Source organism: Mandrillus leucophaeus, unplaced genomic scaffold, assembly GCF_000951045.1.
Source record: "Mandrillus leucophaeus isolate KB7577 unplaced genomic scaffold, Mleu.le_1.0 Scaffold419, whole genome shotgun sequence".
In the NCBI taxonomy this organism is placed as follows: domain Eukaryota; kingdom Metazoa; phylum Chordata; class Mammalia; order Primates; family Cercopithecidae; genus Mandrillus; species Mandrillus leucophaeus.
In genome coordinates, this window is record NW_012104465.1 from 74,748 (window position 1) to 94,321 (window position 19,574).

Sequence of the window (19,574 nt, forward strand, 5' to 3'; positions counted from 1 at the left end):
GGCCTCTTTTCTTTTCTTTTTTTTTTTAAGAATTGTCTTTGTTAGCTTTAAAATATTAAGGTTAAGCTGCCCCCAAAAAGAGTTGAGAAATGTTTCCTTCTCTTTTTTTAAGAGTTTGTACAGGTTTGATATTCTTTATTTTTTGGTATTTTATATACTTCATCAGTGAATTTACGAGTTTTCTTTGTGGAAAACTCTTTGATAAATTGAATTATTTAATTTATTTATTTTGAGACAGAGTGTCGCTCTGTCGCTCAGGCTGGAGTGCAATGGTGTGATCTTGGCTCACTGTAACCTCCACCTCCCAGGTTCAAGTGATTTTCCTGCTTCAGCCTCCTGAGTAGCTGGAGTTAGAGATGGGGTATCACCATGCTGGGCAGGCTGGTCTCAAACTCCTGACCTCAGGTGATCTTCTTGCCTCAGCCTCTCTCAATTTCTTGGCTGGGCACAGTGGCTCGTGCCTATAATCCCAGCACTTTGGAAGGCTAAGTCAGGAAGATTGCTTGATGCCAGGAGTTTGAGACCAGCCTGGGCAATATAGTGAGACCCCCATCTCTACAAAAAAAAATTAATTAGCTTTATGCACTCATTAGTGCAATTTCTAACCTGCTTTTAAAAAATTGTGTATTTTTCAGTGTTACAGTATCATATTTATAATTTTGTTGTAAGATATTCTATCAAGGTATTCTATTACTTAATCCTAAGGGGTTTTGTCAAGGTTTGTAAAACTGCCAGTGTTCAGGTTGGAGAATCTCCTATAAAAGTTTCCTTGCTGTCTTGTACAATATACAGTTAATAAAAGAAATACATATAAATGCTTTTAATTTAGTAGTATATTCCCTTATATTTTTAAAGCAGTTTCATCCTCAAGAAGAGCATTTAGGATAATGTGAATTTTAGCAAAATTTGTCTCACTTTTAGATATTATTTGTATGTATTATTGCTGTATCTATTTTAACTCAGCAGTTAACCACATTTCTCTCTGTTTTGAAGCTAAATGTTGCCAGCTACCTACAAATGATTTGCTTAACTGAGAATTTTAGAACTGATATAAAAGACTTTGTAACCTTGTTAACTGCAAATACTTGCGATATCAGAAAAAGTATCCTTTACTTACAATTCTGGATTAGAAGTGGAGGTGGAGTTTTAGAAGAACGACCATTAACCCTTCATGGTGAGTTGATTTGTTATTAAAGACATTTCTATTATGGGACCCTATTTAAAAATCTGTGCTATGGCTGGGTGCAGTGGCTCATGCCTGTAATCCCAGCACTTTGGGAGAGTAAGGTGGAGGATCTCTTGAGGCCAGGAGGTCCAGATCAGTCTGCTCAACATAGTGAGACGCATGTCTCTACAAGAAAATTTTTGGGAGGCCAAGGCGGGAGGATCACTTGAAGCCAGGAGTTCAAAACCAGCGTGTGCAAGAAAGCGAGACCCCTGTCTCTACAAAAAAAATTTTTTTAAATAAGCTGGTCAGGGTGGCGTGTACTGGCTACTCAGGAGGCTGAAGTAGGAGGATCACATGATCCCAGGAGTTTGAGGCTGCAGTGAGCTATGATTATGCCACTGCACTCTGACCTGGACAATACAGCAATATCCCATATCTTAAAAAAAAAAAAAAAATTTTTTTTTTCTTTTTTCAGATGGAGTCTGGCACTGTTGCCTGGGCTGGAGTGCAGTGGTGCGATCTCGGCTCTCTGCAACCTCTGCCTTCCAGGTTCAAGCAATTCTCCTGCCTCAGCCTCCCGAGTAGCTGGGATTACAGGCCCCCGCCACCACACCCAGCTAATTTTTTTTGTCTTTTAGTAGAGACGGGGTTTACTGTGTTGGCTAGGTTGGTCTTGAACTCCTGACCTCGTGATCCACCTGCCTTGGTCTCCCAAAGTGCTGGAATTACAGGCATGAGCTACCACATCTGGCCCTAAAAAAATTTTTTTTTTTTTTACTTAAAAAAACTCTGTGCTATACTAGAATAGTTGAAAGATTATAAAAATTTTAAGCAACTTGTTATGTTAATCTTCAAAATAAATATGCATATGTCAACTTTGTTCATAAAACATTTTGGCCTGGCACAGTGTCTCACAACTGTAATCCCAGCACTTTGGGAGGCCAAGTGGGGTGGATTCCTTGAGCTCAGGAGTTTGAGACCAGCCTGGGCAACATGGTGAAACCCCATCTCTACAAAAATTTGGCTAGGCATGGTGGTGCATGCCTCTGGTCCTAGCTACTTGGGGGGTGGAGATGGGAGGATTGCTAGAACCTGGGAGGTCGACGTTGCAGTGAGCCAAGATCATGCCACTGCACTCCAGCCTGGGTAACAGAGTGAGACTCTGACTAAAAGAAAAAATTTTGCAGTCAACGTGAGTAAACAGAATTAAACTGGACCTAGAAACTTGGATTTTTCTCCTGGCTATGCTGCTCTTTACAATTAATATATAAGCTCCAAAATTCACTTTGCCTTTTTGAGCCTGTTTTTTCACCTCAAAAATGAGAGATTTGAACTAATCTGTAAGTTACTTACTCTTTTGTAGTTGCGCTTTTAAGATGATCTCATTGTTTAATTTAAAAAACACAAACACAGGCTGGGCGCGGTGGCTCACGCCTGTAATCCCAGCACTTTGGGAGGCTGAGGCGGTTAGATCTTGAGGTCAGGAGATCAAGACCATTCTGGCCAATATGGTGAAACCCCGTCTCTACTAAAAATACAAAAATTAGCCAGGCGTGGCAGCATGTGCCTGTAGTCCCAGCTACTTGGGAGGCTGAGGCAGGAAAATTGCTTGAACCCGGGAGGCAGAGGCTGCAGTGAGCCAAGATCGCGCCACTGCACTCCAACTTGGACGACAGAGCGAGACTCTTGTCTCAAAAAAAAAAAAAAAAATTAAAAGACAAACACAGAAAAAACCTCCCACCCTGTTCCCCTTTCCTCTTCAAAAGTTTTTCTTTCTTTTTTTTTTTTTGAGGTAGGGTCTCGCTATATTGCCCAGGCTAGAGTATAGTGACTGACTATTCATGGGCAGGATCATAATGCAGGATAGCCCTGAACTCCTGGGCTCAAGCGATCCTCCTGTCCTAGCCTCCTAAGTAGGCCACTGTGTCCAGTTTCCTCCCCAGAAATTTGACTCTTAAATTTTCAAACTGTTACGCATACATTTATTAACATATGGTTCCTTATAAACAAATGATACTAAAATTATTATTTAACAACTTTTTCACTTACTAAAAACATTGGTTTTTCTACATGAGTAAGATATATAGATATATAGTATTCTTTTTATGTAACTATAATGTACAATCACTTTTAACTTCAGGAGTCTTTAAATTCTATCTTTCCTAAGTACTTTATTATTTCAGAAATGCTTTTATTTCTTTTTTTTTTTTTCAGTCATCATTGTTACCTAATTCAAGTGAGTACCTTCTCCATGTCGGGTCTTGTGTTTACATGGTTAAGACATGGCTCCTTGCCTGAAGAAGTTTTAGTTTGTGGTTTCCATGCTCCATAGTCACGGTTCTCTAGTTATAGATCCTACTCTGATAAATACACAAATATTTCAAGGAAACCAAGGTGAAATTATGTAATATTAATTCCTTATCAGTTTTTTCTTTTAATTAGTTTAACATTTTAACATATTCTTTTTTTCTTCTTCTTTTTTTTTTTTTTTTTATTTTGAGACAGTGTCTCACTCTGTTGCCCCAGGCTGGAGTGCAGTGGTGGCGCAGTCATGGCTCACTGGAGCCTCAGTCTCCTGGACTAGAGCCGTCTTCCCACCTGAGCCTCCTGAGTAGATGGGACCACAGGCGTGCACCACCACACCTAACTTTTGTATTTTTTGTAGAGACGGGGTCTCACTATGTTGCCCAGCCTGGTTTTGAACTCCTGGGCTCAAGTGATCCACCTTCCTTGGCCTCCCAAAGTGCTGGGATTACAGGAATGAGCCACCTCACCCGGCTTCATATTATTGTTTTTCAAAGTAGATATGCCTATATATTCTATTCAGTGTAAGCCCATAGCCTTAACCATATCTCAAAAGTAAATACAATATATAACACATGGAAAATATCCTGGTGTAACAAATTAGTTAATAACTTTTTGATATAAAATTGTTACAGCCAGAACTTTAGAAGACAGAAAATAAGTATAGCATAGTTTCTCTTCTTTTTTTTCTTTTTTCCTTTTTTTTTTTTTTTTGAGACAGAGTCTGGCTCTGTCGTCCAGGCTGGAGTGCAGTGGCACAGTCTCGGTTTGCTGCAACCTCCACCTCCCAGGTTCAAGCGATTCTCCTGCCTCAGCCTCCCGAGTAGCTGGGATTACAGGCATGTACCACCATGCCCAGCTAATTTTTTGCATTTTTAGTAGAGACAGGATTTCACTGTGTTAGCCAGGATGGTCCCGATCTTCTGACCTCGTGATCTGCCCACCTCAGCCTCCCAAAGTGCTAGGATTACAGGCATGAGCCACCTCACCCGGCCAATTTCTCTTCTTAAAGGTCCTTTTTTTAATATACATTTCATTCCTGCCTTTAAAAAAAAACACATACATAAAACAATATTCCCCTACTTCTTGAAAGTAGCCACAGTTAGACCTTTATGCATATAACATAAAAATACTTATTTAGGAAAATTAACCTACTATTATATATGTTGTTAGTTATTTTTAAGTTTATTGTCAGCACATATGGTCCTATTATCCCACTGTTTTTCACAGCTGCATGCTTTTCTATAGAATAGAATGGATGTACCGTAATTTAACCATTACTTATAGACACTTAAATTATCTTCAATTTGACATTAAAATACGGTGAATATCTTTATACATATATCCTTGAACATGTCTGTAATACTGATGGAGAGAATTCTAGAAGTATGACTGCTGGGTCACAAAGGGTGTATACACTTTACATTTTGATAGTTGTCAGACTGCCCTCTGATGACAATTGTACCAACTTATGCTCCCATGAATAGTATATGATGGTTTTTTCATGTGTACTGCTGACAGAACTACATTATAATTCTTTTAATTTTGCCAATTTAAAAAGTGAAACGCGTACAGTATATTATTTTAAAATTACATTTCCATGCTTATTGGTGAAACTGCATATCTTCTTATTAGGTCTTTGAAATTATTATTATTATTATCATTATTATTATCTGAGGTGGAGCTTCGCTCAGTCGCCTAGGCCAGAGTACAATGGCGTGATCTCAGCTCACTGCAGCCTCTGCCTCCCAGGTTCAAGTGATTCTCCTGCCTCAGCCTCCCAAGTAGTTGGGATTATAGGCACGCACCACTACGCCAAGCTAATTTTTTGTATTTTTAGTAGAGATGGGGTTTCGCCATGTTGGCCAGGCTGGTCTCGAACTCCTGACCTCAGGTGATCCACCTGCCTTGGCCTCCCAAAGTGCTGGGATTACAGGTGTGAGCCACTGTGCCCCGCTGAAATTACTGTTTCTTTTTTTTTTTTCTTTTGAATTGGAGTCTCACTCTGTTGCCCAGACTGGAGTGCAGTGGCGTGATCTCAGCTCACTGCAACTTCCGCCTCGCAGGTTCAAGCTATTCTCCTGCCTCAGCCTCCCTAGTAGCGGGGACTACAGGCATGCATCACCATGCCTGGCTAATTTTTGTATTTTGAGTAGAGACGAGGTTTCACCATGTTGCCCAGGATGGTCTCGAACTCCTGAGCTCAAGTGATCCACCTGCCTCAGCCTCCCAAAGTGCTGGGATTACAGGCGTGAGCCACCTCACCCAGCCTGAAATTAATATTAGGCATTTATTTTTCTTCTGTGATTTGCCTGCTCCTAGTCCTTGCACTTCTTCTGTTGGATGGCTTTGAAAGTCCCCCACCATCACCTCACTTAGTTTATCTCTTGGTAGAAATAATGCTTATGACTGCGCACAGTGGCTCACGTATGTAATCCCAGCACTTTGGGAAGTCGAGGGGGCAGATCACTTGAGGTCAGGAGTTCGAGATCGGCCTGGCCAACATGGTGAAACCCCGTCTCTACTAAAAATGCAAAAATTAGCCAGGTGTGGTGACGCGTGGCTGTAATCCCAACTACTCTGGAGGCTGAGGCAGAAAAATCACTTGAACCCAGGAGGTGGAGGTTTCAGTGAGCTGAAATTGAACCACTGCACTTCAGCCTGGGTGACAGAGTGATACTTTGTCTTTTAAAAAAAAAAAAAAAAAAAAGAATAATGCTTATATTGTACTCTTAATGAATTAAACAACAAAATGGGGATATTTGTCCAGAAGATGTCAAAGGATCTCAGGCTTTAAATAATTGTTTGATACAATTTGTTTAATACATATATAGAGAGAGCTAAGATTTTCTTTTATTTTGTAGGTGGAAATAGCAAAAATGTACAACTAGTTTGCTCTGAACATGGCCTTGATAACAAAATTTACCCTAAAAATACTAAAAAGAAATGTATAGACCTTCCGAAATGTGACAGTGGCTGTGCTGAGACCTTGTTTGGTCTTAAGAACATTTTTTCCCCATCTGAAGACTTATTTTCATTTTTAAAGGTATTTTCAATGTCTGTTTTGCAATGTTGAATTTATATTCCTTTTCATATTCCCAACACTAGACTCCTATCTTTTGAATCTTAAGTTTAACTTAACTATGCCTATAATTTGTATAAGCCTTAGGTCTCTGATTTTAACACATTCTATCACTTTAACAAATGGTGCATAGGCATTGCTCTGAATGCATATTATAGGATTTAGAATAGAATTTAGAATATTTTTCAGATAGACTATTTCAGAGAAGTGGTTTTAAATAAATGTGCTTCTAATAATATTGGAGTATATACTACATATATAGAGAATTTAATTCTCCAAATTAAGTCTAAATTTAATTTTTAGACTTATAGTACTATTTTGATATATTAAATATAGATAAATAAAATTATGAGGGGTAGTGACTCAATACTTTGAAGTTAGAATAGGGATAACACTGTATTCATACAAGAAGTGTTCAAACTATGTACTGCTATAACATTTCTTTACTCAACATTGTTTTTCAGCACAAAATCACAACAAAGGAAGAATGGCATAAACTCATCCAGCTTCTTACAGAATTCCAAATGCGGAATGTAGACTTTTTATATAGTAATCTTGAGTTTATTCTACCATTACCAGTTGATACCATTCCAGAAACTAAAAACTTTTGTGGCTCATCAGTAACTGTGGATGCCAGTGCAGCAACAAAAAGTATGAACTGTCTTGCTAGGAAACATTCTGAAAGAGAACAGCCATTGAAAAAGTCCCAGAAAAAGAAACAAAAGAAAACATTGGTAATATTAGATGATAGTGACTTATTCGACACTGACTTGGACTTCCCTGATGAATCTGTTAGGCTGTCCCCTGTGTTGTCTTCCTCAAATTCAGAAGAAAGCAAAGCCAGAGACAAAGGAAGCAATTCAGAGACAAAGAAATCTATTCCTCGTCCTCCCAAAACAACTGCAGAAAAAAAATGTTCTGCCCTTGTTTCTCATTGTTTAAATTCTCTCTCTGAGTTCATGGATAACATGTCCTTCTTAGATGCCCTTTTAACTGATGTAAGGGAACAAAATGAATACGGTAGAAATGACTTTAGTTGGACAAATGGAAAGGTTAAAAGTGGACTTTGTGATGAGTTTAGTCTTGAGAGTAATGATGGATGGACTTCTCAAAGCTCTGGAGAATTAAAAGCAGCTGCAGAAGCTCTCAGCTTTACTAAATGTTCTTCTACTATTTCAAAAGCACTGGAAAACTTGAATTCTTGCAAGAAATTAGGAAGAGATCCAACCAATGATCTTACTTTTTATATTTCACAAAAGCGCAATAATGTATACTTTAGTCAGTCAGCAGCTAATTTAGAGTAAGTCTTACTTTACTTTTTATTTTTTAGTAATAAATAGTAAAGGGGAAATCATTAGTTTTTTCTTAATTTAAAAGTGCTGTATTGTTGATCATTGTAAGCCCTTAACATTAATAATGCAGCTTCTAATGAGACAGTTAAGGAGACCAGCCTGATTGCTGGGAAGAGAAATAATGAGGATTGGGGTGGATTTAGGTAACGCTTGAATGACCCAGGAGGGAGTTTGGTCTTGCTGTGATAGATAGCAGATAGTTACTGAGATTTTTCAGTATGGGAGTGATTGATATGTTGACAGGAAATTAATCTGGAAATGTCATCTGGTCTAGACCAGAGGCAAGGAAACTAAACTGGTTGTGATTGGGATTACTGCATTTTTCTTGGGCATTAAAAATTAAAAACAATGCATTACTTTTACAGGAATGCTTGGAAGAGGATAGCAGTCATTAAAAGTGTATTTTCAAGTCGATCTCTTCTCTATGTGAGTAATAGACAAGCTAGTATAATTGAGTACCTGCCAACCCTTCGAAACATCTGTAAGACTGAGAAGCTAAAAGAACAAGGAAAAAGTAAAAGAAGGTAAAGGCTTTATTAAAAACAACATTTTAGATAGTTTTTTCAAGATTAATACATATTTTCATAAGATGAAAATGTTAATATTAAATTGTATTTTTCTTTGTAATTTTGACAGATTCCTGCACTATTTTGAAGGAATTCATCTTGACATTCCAAAAGATACTGTGAATACTTTGGCAGCTACCTTCCCTTAATGTTTCATACTAACCATACTTTGTATAGATTATCATGTGGTCCTTAAGATACATTTTTATATTATGTGGATCTTCGTGGAAAAGTATATTTCTCAATGTACATTTTAAACAAACAATTTGTATATTTTTTTATTGGTGGGCAAATATTTAAAATATTTGAGTTACAAATTGTATATATGATTGTAATTTTTTTTCTGAATTTTTTGTATTATCTGATTTAGCTTTGTTGGAGTAGTTTTTCTATGTGAGTGAACTGTTTCTGGAAGGTAGAGTTCATTAAGATGAACTCCCTATTTCAAGTGTTTATATTATATATTAGCTTAATATTCAGATACATTAGTGTCACTAAAGTTGGTATACAATCTCCCACTGCTAAATTTGACTGGCTTTACAAAAAAAAAAAAACCAACAGTAAAACAAAAACATTATCTGATGAATTATATTTTTAACCCAAAAGTTAAGGATCCTCATATTGTACAGTTTTTTTGTTGTTGTTGTTGTTGTTGTTTTTTGAGATGGAATCTCGCTGTCACCCAGGCTGGAGTGCAGTGGCTTGGTATCAGCTCACTGCAACCTTTGCCTCCCAGGTTCAAGCGATTATCCTGCCTCAACCTCCCGAGTAGCTGGGATTACAGGAGCCCACCACCTTGCCCAGCTAATTTTTGTATTTTTAGTAGAGACAGGGTTTTACCATGTTGGTCAGGCTGGTCTCTAACTCCTGACCTCAAGTGATCCATCCGCCTTGGCCTCCCAAAGTGCTGAGATTACAGGCGTGAACCACCGTGCTAGGCCTATATTGTACAATTTTGAACAGTATATGTTTATAAATGTGTATGAAGATAGATATTTTTACCTCTTATTTGTTCAATTTACTTTTTCTTGCATTAATTAGTATATTGATCTAATTAAAGGTTAAAGCTAAAGGCTTTATGAAATGTTTAAAAAAGAGTTCAGATGTAATCACCTTGGTAAATAATGTATATTGTATGGGTTTGAATATAGGATATAACTTAAAGATTTCATCCTTGTACAGAAGAGAGAATAAGATCTTCTGAAGTTTTGTTTTGTTTTGTTTTTTGAGACGGAGTTTTGCTCTGGTTGTCCAGGCTGGAGTGCAATGGCAGGATCTTGGCTCATTGCAACCTCCACCTCCCAGGTTCAAGCGATTCTCCTGCCTCAGCCTCCCGAGTAGCTGAGATTACGGGAACCTACCACCATACCTGGCTAATTTTGTATTTTTAGTAGAGACAGGGTTTCTCCATGTTGGTCAGGCTGGTCTCAAACTCCTGACCTCAGGTGATCTGCCTGCCCTGGCCTCCCAAAGTGCTGGGATTACAGGCGTGAGCCACTGTGCCTGGCCTGAAGTATTTTTAAAAATATCTTTAAAAAACTGTTTTTTCTCCTCTTAAAAAAAAAAAAAGAAAATAATAGGAGTATTTTCCTCCCTAATAGGGACACATTTAATATTTTATTTATTTTTAGGTTTATAATAATTCAGGGAAAAAAATCTTTATCTTTTTTTTTTAAGAGGTCTCACTCTTGATCTCACTCTAGTTGCCCAGGCTGGAGTACAGTGGCACAATCATAGTTCACCACAGCCTCCAACTCTTGAGCTCAAGTGATCCTGCTTCCTTGGCCTCCCAAAGTATTGGGATTATGGATGCGGCCACTGCACCCAGCCTTTTCATTTTTTTTGTTTGTTTGAGATGGAGTTTCGCTCTTGTTGTCCAGGCAGGAGTGCAATGGTGTCATCTTGGCTCACTGCAACTTCTACCTCCCGGGTTTAAGTGATTCTCCTGCCTCAGCCTCCCAAGTAGCTGGGATTACAGACATGTGCCACCACACCCCACCATGCCCAGCTAATTTTGCATTTTTAGTAGAGACAGGGTTTCTCCATGTTGGCCAGGTTGGTCTTGAACTTCTGACCTCACGTGATCTGCCCGCCTCAGCCTCCCAAAGTGCTGAGATGACACACATGAGCCACTGCGCCCAGCCTTTCGTTTTTAAAGACAGTAAATTCCTGGAAGATTCAGATTCACTTTTGTGATAATGCCATGTTTCTGTTATGAACAACTAGGTAGTTGGAGAAACTATCAAAATAGAAAACAATGGCAAAGGAGATGGTTTGGATGGAAAGAGAATGATTTCCTTTTTAGACATGCATAGATTGAGGTATCTACATTTCCAAAGTGGAGATGTTTAGGTACACAATAACATATGTAAATGTAGAAACTGTATTTGTGCGTGGCAACAGGTCAAGAGTGTATACCAACCCTAGGGAGTTGGAGGTGCTAGAGAAGGGAGGGCTTCCATTTCTTGCTTTGTTTCAGATTATTTGAAATTTTTTTAAACAAGTATATTTCACTTTTAGATTATAGAAAATGTTTATGTTACAGAAAATATTTAATACTTTTTTTTTTTTTTTAAGAGATGGGGCCTTGCTATGTTGCTGAGGCTGGCTTCAAACTCCTGGGCGCAAGTTATCCTCCTACCTCAGCCTTCCAAGTAGCTGACAGGCATGCACCACTGATACTTAATACTTTGACATCAAAGAGACTTAGGTTCATAAAGAAGATATATTGAGGACCTCAACTAAGATAGACAATGGTAAAATGGACATCAAAAGATGGTCTGTCAAGTTAAAATATTGCAAAGTTAAAAAATGAGCCTGCTGGGCGCGGTGGCTCATTCCTGTAATCTCAACACTTTGGGAGGCCGAGGCAGGAGGATCACAAGGTCAGGAGTTGGAAACCAGCCTGGCCAATATAGCGAAATCCCATCTCTACTAAAAATACAAAAATTAGCTGGGCATGGTGGTGTGTGCCTATAGTCCCAGCTACTTGGGAGGCTGAGGCAGGAGAATTGCTTGAACCCAGGAGGCAGAGGTTGCAGTGAGCCAAGATCACGCCACTGCACTCCAGCCTGGGCAACAGAGCCAGACTAGGTCTCAAAACAAAAGCCTATTAGACAAAGCTTGTTTGTTTTTGGCTAATATATTTGAGCTGATGAAAGTCATCTTTTGGGGCCGGGTATGGTGGCTCACACCAGTAATCCCAGCACTTTGGGAGGCTGAGGCAGGACGACTGCTTGAGGCCAGGAATTTGAGCCCAGCCTGGGCAACAGGGTGAGACCCGTCTCTACACAAAATAAATTAGCTGGGTATGGTGGCATGTGCCTGTAGTCCTAGCTATTCAAGAGAGGCAGGAAGACTGCTTGAGGCTAGGAGGTGCTGCAGTGAACTGTGATTATGCCCCTGCACTCTAGCCTGGGTGATAAAGTGAGACCCTATCTCAAGAAAAGAAAACCAGCTTTTGGAGGCAGTGTGGCAAACCACATTCTACTTAGAGAATAAGAGGACGATTCTATAAGCTGTGTTATTGGTTATCTTTAGCTTTATTCTTTTTTTTTTTTTTTTGAGATGGAGTTTTACTCTTGTTGCCCAGGCTGGAGTACAATGGCACTATCTCAGCTCACTGCCACCTCCGCCTTCCAGGTTCAAGCGATTCTCCTGTCTCAGCCTCTCGAGTAGCTCGGGATACAGGCATGTACCGCCATGCCCAGCTAATTCTGTATTTTTTTGTTTGGTAGAGACAGGGTTTCTCCACTTTGGTCAGGCCAGTCTCAAACTCCTGACTTCAGGTGATCCACCCACCTCAGCTTCCCGAAGTACTGGGATTACGGGTGTGAGCCACTGCGCCAGGCCAGCTTTATTATAGTAAGTACCACCTAGGAAAACCATTGTTCCCTAGTTTAACAATATGATGATAATGCAAATGCTTAGTGTAGATAGTATTTGCTTTTAAAAGGAAATAACTTTGTTTCTTGTTTTGTGAATTTGGCATCTGTTTCTTTTTTTAATGAAAAATTTTTAAAAATTTGTGGTCTTGCTATGTTACCCAAGCTGCTCTTGAGCTCCCTGGGCACAAGCAGTCCTCCTGCCTCAGCCTCCCACAGTGCTGGGATTATCGGCATAAGCCACTGCACCAAGCCCCATCTTACTGTTTAACACATTAACCTGAAAGGCACAGAATCTCATAAAATGTTTATTGATTTGGTCTTGGCTTATTGTGTAAGCCATTTAATAGCCAAAAGTCAGAATTTAAACATCTAAAATACACTCAAAATGTGTTCTTTTCCAATAACATGGATGTTCACAACAGTTGGTGTTACGTTAGAGCTAATAATTATACATTAATATAACTGTAGCACATTAACCTCAGAATTCTAGGGCTCAGAGTCAAACACTGCTAAATCATAGAAGGCAACAGCTTGTAATAATGAATCATAAAGCTCTTCTACTCTTTGTAGTTCAGTAGATAAAAACATCTGTCTATAGCGGACTATTTTATCTGATGGGAAGAACACCCGAGGATTCGCCTTCAGTACAGAATCAAAGAGAAACTGCTTCACGAGCTCTTTTCCACTAGTCCGGGAGTGACCAATCATCAGTTCAAAATGCTTCCCCACTGCGTTTCGATTCATGCTCAGCACCTGATGCTGCCCTTCCTGGGCAAAAGTTTTATTCAATAAGGCATACAGCATGGCTTCCATGATATGAAAATGTAGCAGTATTGGAAACAGAGATGAGTTTTGAATGGAAAGTCCTGTTTTTTCCAGAACATAGAAATCTGCTTTAGGCATCTTTGAAATGATCGAGGAAATCTTTTAAAAGAAGGCAAAATAAAGGAGCAGAAATAATTCATTACATTTTATGTTTGGTCCCCTCTCTGTCCCACTTCTATTTTAAAATATTATAATTAGTTAACTTATACTATATCACTATTGACAATTTTGAAATAACTGAAAAAGCCATTTTATGAGCAGTCTGGTTCTGGTCATGGTTGTGTCACAACAACAGCTAAGCTATTTAGTCCTCCTAAGTACCAGTTTCTTGATCTGTACAATGGACTTCATAATTTCTAAAATCTGTATTGGCTTTAAGATTAGACAACTTAAAACTGTTTTATTAACCTTCAAACATTTTCTGGGATAGAGCATAGGGTTAGAATAACTAGCAAGAATCAATCACGTCTGCAACTGACTAATCACATCAGATGCTTGACTGAACCACAGATTTCATATGTATAATCAAGGTGATAATTCCTGCCCATTTCACAAGGTTTTGAAAACTCAAATGACACAATGTGATGGCATTTTGAAAAATAAGCTTTATAAATAAAAGACAGTGATAATGTTCTATAACATTTAGAATGAAATACCATTGATTTTCTCAGTATCTGCCTTTAAAAGCATAAGGCATTTCTTGAACTAACTAAAGGTTGAATTTTTAAAAATCAAAGGTGATGGAAAACATAATAGGAACAAGTGAGTAACAAGTACCAGAAGAAAACCCATCTTTACTATTTTATTACATTCCTTTTGGGACCAGAAGATTAAACTACACTCTAGCAGGTAGGAATCTGGAGGTGCAACTGCCTTACCTCTTCTAAGTAGACTGATGATGAGTATGATGTTCCCTTCATTAAACTCCAATGGTCACTTTGCTGCCAGTCCAGCACTGTCAATTTACGATCGAGGTGAGCCCAGGCAATTCTTCGAGTACCAAAAACAATAGATATGATACTATTAACTGCCTAAAAGAAAAAACTGGTTTAATTAGAAGTGTAAACATTTTTTTTTTTTTTTCTTTTTTTGAGATGGAGTCTCACTCTTGCCCAGGCTGGAGTGCAGTGGTGTGATCTTGGCTCACTGCAAGCTCCGCCTCCTAGGTTCATGCCATTCTCCTGCCTCAGCCTCCCGAGTAGCTGGGACTACAGGCACCCGCCACCATGCCCGGCTGATTTTTTATATATTTTTTTAGTAGAGACGGGGTTTCACCGTGTTAGCCAGGATGGTCTCGATCTCCTGACCTCATGATCCACCTGCCTCGCCTCCCAAAGTGCTAGGATTACAGGCATGGGCCACTGTGCCTGGCCAGAAGTGTAAACATTTTACAAATGCAAACATAATCTACAAATTCGGAATGCCTAACTAGTTTATGTAATATTTTGAGAATTATCAAAGAAATGCAGGAGTAATTATTATTATTTTGAGATGGAGTCTCACTCTATCACCCAGGCTGGAGTGCAGTGGCACAATCAGCTCACCGCAACATCCACCTCCCAGATTCAAGCAATCCTCCTGCCTCAGCCTCCTGAGTAGCTGGGATTACAGGCACCTGCCACCACACCCAGTTAATTTTTGTATGTTTAGTAGAGACGGGGTTTCACCATGTTGGCCAGGCTGGTCTTGAACTCCTGACCTCAAGTGATCCATCCGCCTCTGCCTCCCAAAGTGCTGGGATTATGGGCGTGAGCCACTGAGGAGTAATTATTATTAAAAGGTAACGAACAGCAGTTTATAGATAAAGAACCTATACTCATCTCAACACCTAGCCCAAAGTAGGCATTCAAACTCAAGTGTAGCCAGGGTCTGCACTAGATACTAGGAAACAAACGTAACTGTACATTATAAGAAATGCCACCATAAAACTATTGTAGAGAGAAGTGATCAGGGAAGGTTTGCTGGAGAACTAGGAGAATGAGATGGTGCACGGGAAGTTATTTCACCCAGATATCAGAAAAGATAGGCTGTTTGACATCTCAAACTCTGGCAGTACAATAAAGACTGAATAGGAAAAGGGCAGAGGACTAGGCAGGTGTCTGTAAACGTAAGTAACCTGCTTTACCCTGAGTGCTACAGGGGCCACTAAAAAAACAGAATGTTAAGGAATAACATAAGATTTACATTTCAAAGCCTGTAATCCCAGCACTTTGGGAGGCTGAGACGGGCGGATCACGAGGTCAGGAGATCAAGACCATCCTGGCTAACACACGTGAAACCCCGTCTCTACTAAAAATACAAAAAAAAACTAGCCGGGCGAGGTGGCGGGCGCCTGTAGTCCCAGCTACTCCGGAGGCTGAGGCAGGAGAATGGCGCAAACCCGGGAGGCGGAGCTTGCAGTGAGCTGAGATCCGGCCACTGCACTCCAGCCCGGGCTACAGAGCAAGACTCCGTCTCAAAAAAAAAAAAAAAGATTTACATTTCAGAAAAATCACTCATGGTGTAAAAGATGGGCTGGAGGGCACTAAAGGTAGGGATCTGTGTTAGGTACCTGTTATAACATGAGAAAGTATTAAGAATTGAAGACAATGACAGAAGGAAAAGAAACAGAGATAGTGGGAACAGAATTAATACATAGGTTTAATGAGGAGTCTAAGAATTCCAGTTTTATATCAGTGACTGAATGGCATCATTAATGATGAAGATGACCCTAGGGAAGGTGGGAAGAATTTTTTTTGTTTTGTTTTGGTTTGTTTTTAATGTATTAAGTTTGGGTTGCCTATCGGGCTTCTACAAGGAGATATATAAGTAATTGAATATTTAGATTTTGCTTCCTATCAAGTATGGGCTGACAATGAAGTACAATGCTATTACCTTTCCCCAACATGGCTCACTTAGTTATATTAACAAACTAATATGTTCTATAGATACAGAGGCAAATAAACAGGAACAATTAGTTCTATTCCCATCTCCCTTTCATTGCTAAGAACTGGATAAATGTCTTAAAGACAAAATAGTATAGATGCCCAAAATACAGACCTCCTATTGGTTCTTTTCTTTAGCTCAGTGACTCTCAAGCTTTAGTGTGCGTAAGCATTACTAAACCAGACTACACACAATACTTTGTGGGCAATCGATTTTCTCTTAAAGGATTTTACTGCATGACTTATGTCTCCATAAAAACTGACTTTACAATCCAGCCCCCTAAATAAGATGCAACTGCACTATAATCTGGATATAAATAGTTTTGGCCATGAATTTGGATGAGAATCCTCCCTGAAAAGTTTGGTTGAAATATGTTCCAGATCAATTGCAGCAGTTCTACCTGGAGTCCATGAGCGGACTTAACAGAATCTGCCAGTCCTCTGAAACTGCAGTATTCTGTGTATATGTGCTATATCTTTTTCTACAGGAAAAGGGTCCACAGCTTTCATCAGGTTTTCAAAAGTACCCATATTCCTCAAAAACCTGGGAGCCACTGGTCTAGAAAAAAATGGTGCTTATGATTTTTATGAGATAATGATTATCAAGCAATGTTACACAGGGCATGAGTTCCTCTAAAGTTTAATATTTGAATGCTGTGTCCAGGCGCAGTGGCTCACACCTGTAATCCCAGCACTTTGGGAGCCCGAGGTGGGTGAATCACGAGGTCAACAGATCGAGACCATCCTGGCCAACGTGGTGAAACCCCATCTCTACTAAAAATACAAAAATTAGCTGGGTGTGGGGGCGTGTGCCTGTAGTCCCAGCTACTCAGGAGACTGAGGCAGGAGAATCGCTTGTCCCTGGGAGGTGGAGGTTGTCGTGAGCCAAGATCGTGCCACTGTACTCCAGCCTGGTGACAGCGCAAGACTCCGTCTCAAAAAAAAAAAAAAAAAAAAAAAAAAGCTGTGTCAAATATTTGTAGTACTTATTTTTTTAAGATAATGGAAAAAGAAGTGCTTTTAGAAAGGCCATAACCCATCTTTGCTCCTTAATTTCTCATTAATCCCAACATCACCCTTAGACACAGCCTAGTATCTCCAATGACACTCCTCTTAAATAAGCCTTGCCTAGACCTGCTTCTCAACACTAACTGTTCTTTCTACCTAGAATCCCCTCCTCTCCCAGCCAAAGGATCTCTCCTTTAAGATCTAAATTGAGTTTTTCCAGTAAACTTTCCACAACAGTCACAGCCCATTGTTTTCTCTCCTCTCAACTGCCAATTTACTATCTGTACATCTCATTATTTGGTAGTGACCATATACTTGCCAACTAAACCTGAAGAACCTTTTCTTAGCCACTTCCCAACCCAATGCCCAGAAGACTGCTTTCCAGAGTAGGTTCTCAAATATTAGGCAGTATAGCAGACATGAAGAATATACCTTAAGTCTTTCTCTTTCTATGTCTGGTTTGAGGAGCTTTCTCAGGAACCGGTTTTCCGGTAACTTTCTTTTTTCCCCTCCAGTCTTTGGACAAAGTATGGAGTTACAAACTTGAACTGTACTTTTATACTTTAACAAGGGCACATTCATTAAACTCTCTAAATTCTGAAATGGCCCAAAGTTTTCTCTGTGCTTTACGATATTGATGGACCTTCTTCCACGAAGCAATCTGAAAGCTTCAAGTTCTTTAGTAGATGCTGTATTCAACACATGCAAGATGGAAGCCTGCTGTTCTGAAGAGAAGAGCTTGTCAAGTGCATTTTCAGGCTCCTTTGCATTTTCATCACAAAAAGTAACATTGGGAGTAATTTTCTTAGGTGTAGTGGATTTTTTCCGACAGCAGGAATTATGTAAGACCCGGAACAGGGATGACCTCGACGGGGCCAGAAAGCATCTCCACCTCTCTAAAAGGAAAATGTAGCAAAATGTAAGTTGGATGTCCTACTTCCTTTAGTGTTAGTTGCAAGCTTGACTAGATCCTTTGCAAAGTCACAAATACTTTCCCGGAATTTAAGAACTAGTAGAGGACAATATTAAATTGTCCTGGAGAATCATCTTTAAAAGAGGATTAGTTTTTAAACTATATTACAGAGTTTTAAATACAGCTTTTGTTGTTTTCAAGTCACGAGAGATGTCTTCCGATTTTTATGGATCAGTCCAAAGTTTTACTACCTAGAAAACTGTATTTTACACCCATTAGGAAGAAGGTAGTTGAAACAATTATTCCAACTGCTTAACGTTTTTGATATTTTTAATTTAGAGGAATCTTTTTGTAACTAATATTTCCTGTTAAGGTTTGTCTTAGGCCGGGCGTAGTGGCTCACGCCTATAATCCCGGCACTTTGGGAGCCGAGGTGGGAGGATCACCTGAGGTCGGGAGTTCGAGACCAGCCTGACCAACATGGAGAAACCCTGACTCTACTAAACATACAAAATTAGCCGGGCGTGGTGGCGTATGCCTGTAATCCCAGCTACTCAGGAGGCTGAGGCAGGAGAATCGCTTTAACCCGGAAGGCAGAGGTTGCGGTGAGCCGAGATCACACCATTGCACTCCAGTTTGGGCAACATGAGTGTAACTTGTTTCAAAAAAAAAAAAAAAAAAAGGTTTCTCTTCACTTCCATTTTCACATTTTAGTATCTCATCTGGTGGAACTGAATAAAATTAAATTTTATATGTTTATAAGAAATGTTTCAGCTAAGTGGTAAATTTAAGGGCAGTTTTATTTTCTTCCGTACACTTTTCAAGATTTCTACCATGACGTTTTTGCAAGTATGAGAAACACCATACAATGTATAACTTTGTAAAACCAGTGGGAAGTCACTCTAACATCGCAGCCACAGGAAAGTAATGCGGCCAGAGGTAAGCAAGCGGCTGTGAGAATCTGAACCATCCGCCCACTCTGAGGAGCCACCTGTGGAACCTGAGGCCAAGGAAGCACAAATGTTCCGAAAACCGCCCCGTCAACTAGGCTGGGGCTCCAAGAGAGGGGCCTGAACAAGGGACATGAGGAAGGAAACACTCTAGGACATGAGGGACATGAGGAAGGAAACACTCCAGGTTCCTCCAGAATACCTCCAGCCCTATTCCATTAGCCTCTAGGGTCAGAGGCTAGTGACAGACAGGAAACTACCCCAGTGTGCCAAGCACCCTACCTCCTGCCATGAAGAGGGTAGGGCCGCTCATCTCCAAATTGAGTCAGTAGGTCCGGTCTTCCTCCATTGACTTCCGGTTCCTGCGTGCTGCGCCCAAAAGCGCTCGGCCTGCACTCGGCGGAAAGGTTGTTGTCCAAGCGGCGTTCCGGCGCAAGGCCGGAGGTGTGTCCCGCTGAGCAGTGGGTTGTCCGCGTCTGCGCTGCCGGCTTACGAGCGGGCGCCTGCCGAGGCCCTGGCCCCGGATTCCGAGTCCCGGGCTGGCCGGCAGTCTTCTTCCACTGCACCGGGGAGACGTTCTTGCCCCTCCCGACTC

General features: G+C 40.1%; 2 protein-coding genes across 2 annotated transcripts in view; one reads left to right on the top strand and one right to left on the bottom strand.

Moving 5' to 3' along the window:
• The window catches only part of ATAD5 (ATPase family, AAA domain containing 5), a 65,484-nt gene extending 56,693 nt beyond the window's left edge, over positions 1-8,791 (top strand). The window contains exons 19-23 of the mRNA XM_011992838.1: positions 994-1,174; positions 6,337-6,518; positions 7,019-7,854; positions 8,272-8,430; positions 8,543-8,791. Of these exons, the coding sequence (XP_011848228.1) occupies positions 994-1,174; positions 6,337-6,518; positions 7,019-7,854; positions 8,272-8,430; positions 8,543-8,621 (1,437 nt within the window). The 3' untranslated portion in view covers positions 8,622-8,791. The remainder of the gene's footprint in view (positions 1-993; positions 1,175-6,336; positions 6,519-7,018; positions 7,855-8,271; positions 8,431-8,542) is intronic.
• A 3,857-nt stretch (positions 8,792-12,648) lies between these two features.
• TEFM (transcription elongation factor, mitochondrial) lies at positions 12,649-19,574 on the bottom strand. Its single transcript, XM_011992840.1, has 4 exons — positions 19,262-19,574; positions 17,549-18,012; positions 14,063-14,215; positions 12,649-13,283 (listed from the first exon to the last, which is right to left on the bottom strand). The coding sequence occupies exons 1-4, from the start codon at positions 19,290-19,292 to the stop codon at positions 12,846-12,848; spliced, it is 1,086 nt and encodes a 361-aa protein (XP_011848230.1). The 5' UTR covers positions 19,293-19,574; the 3' UTR covers positions 12,649-12,845.

What these genes read in the sequence shown, in the direction of transcription:
- TEFM (XM_011992840.1), bottom strand. Translation starts at nt 19,292, where the DNA reads ATGAGCGGCCCTACCCTCTTCATGGCAGGAG. An exon ending in TACCCTCTTCATGGCAGGAG is followed by an intron (nt 18,013 to 19,261) that starts GTAGGGTGCTTG and finishes TTTTCCTTTTAG; the next exon opens with AGAGGTGGAGATGCTTTCTG. An exon ending in CATCAGTCTACTTAGAAGAG is followed by an intron (nt 13,284 to 14,062) that starts GTAAGGCAGTTG and finishes TTCTTTTAAAAG; the next exon opens with ATTTCCTCGATCATTTCAAA.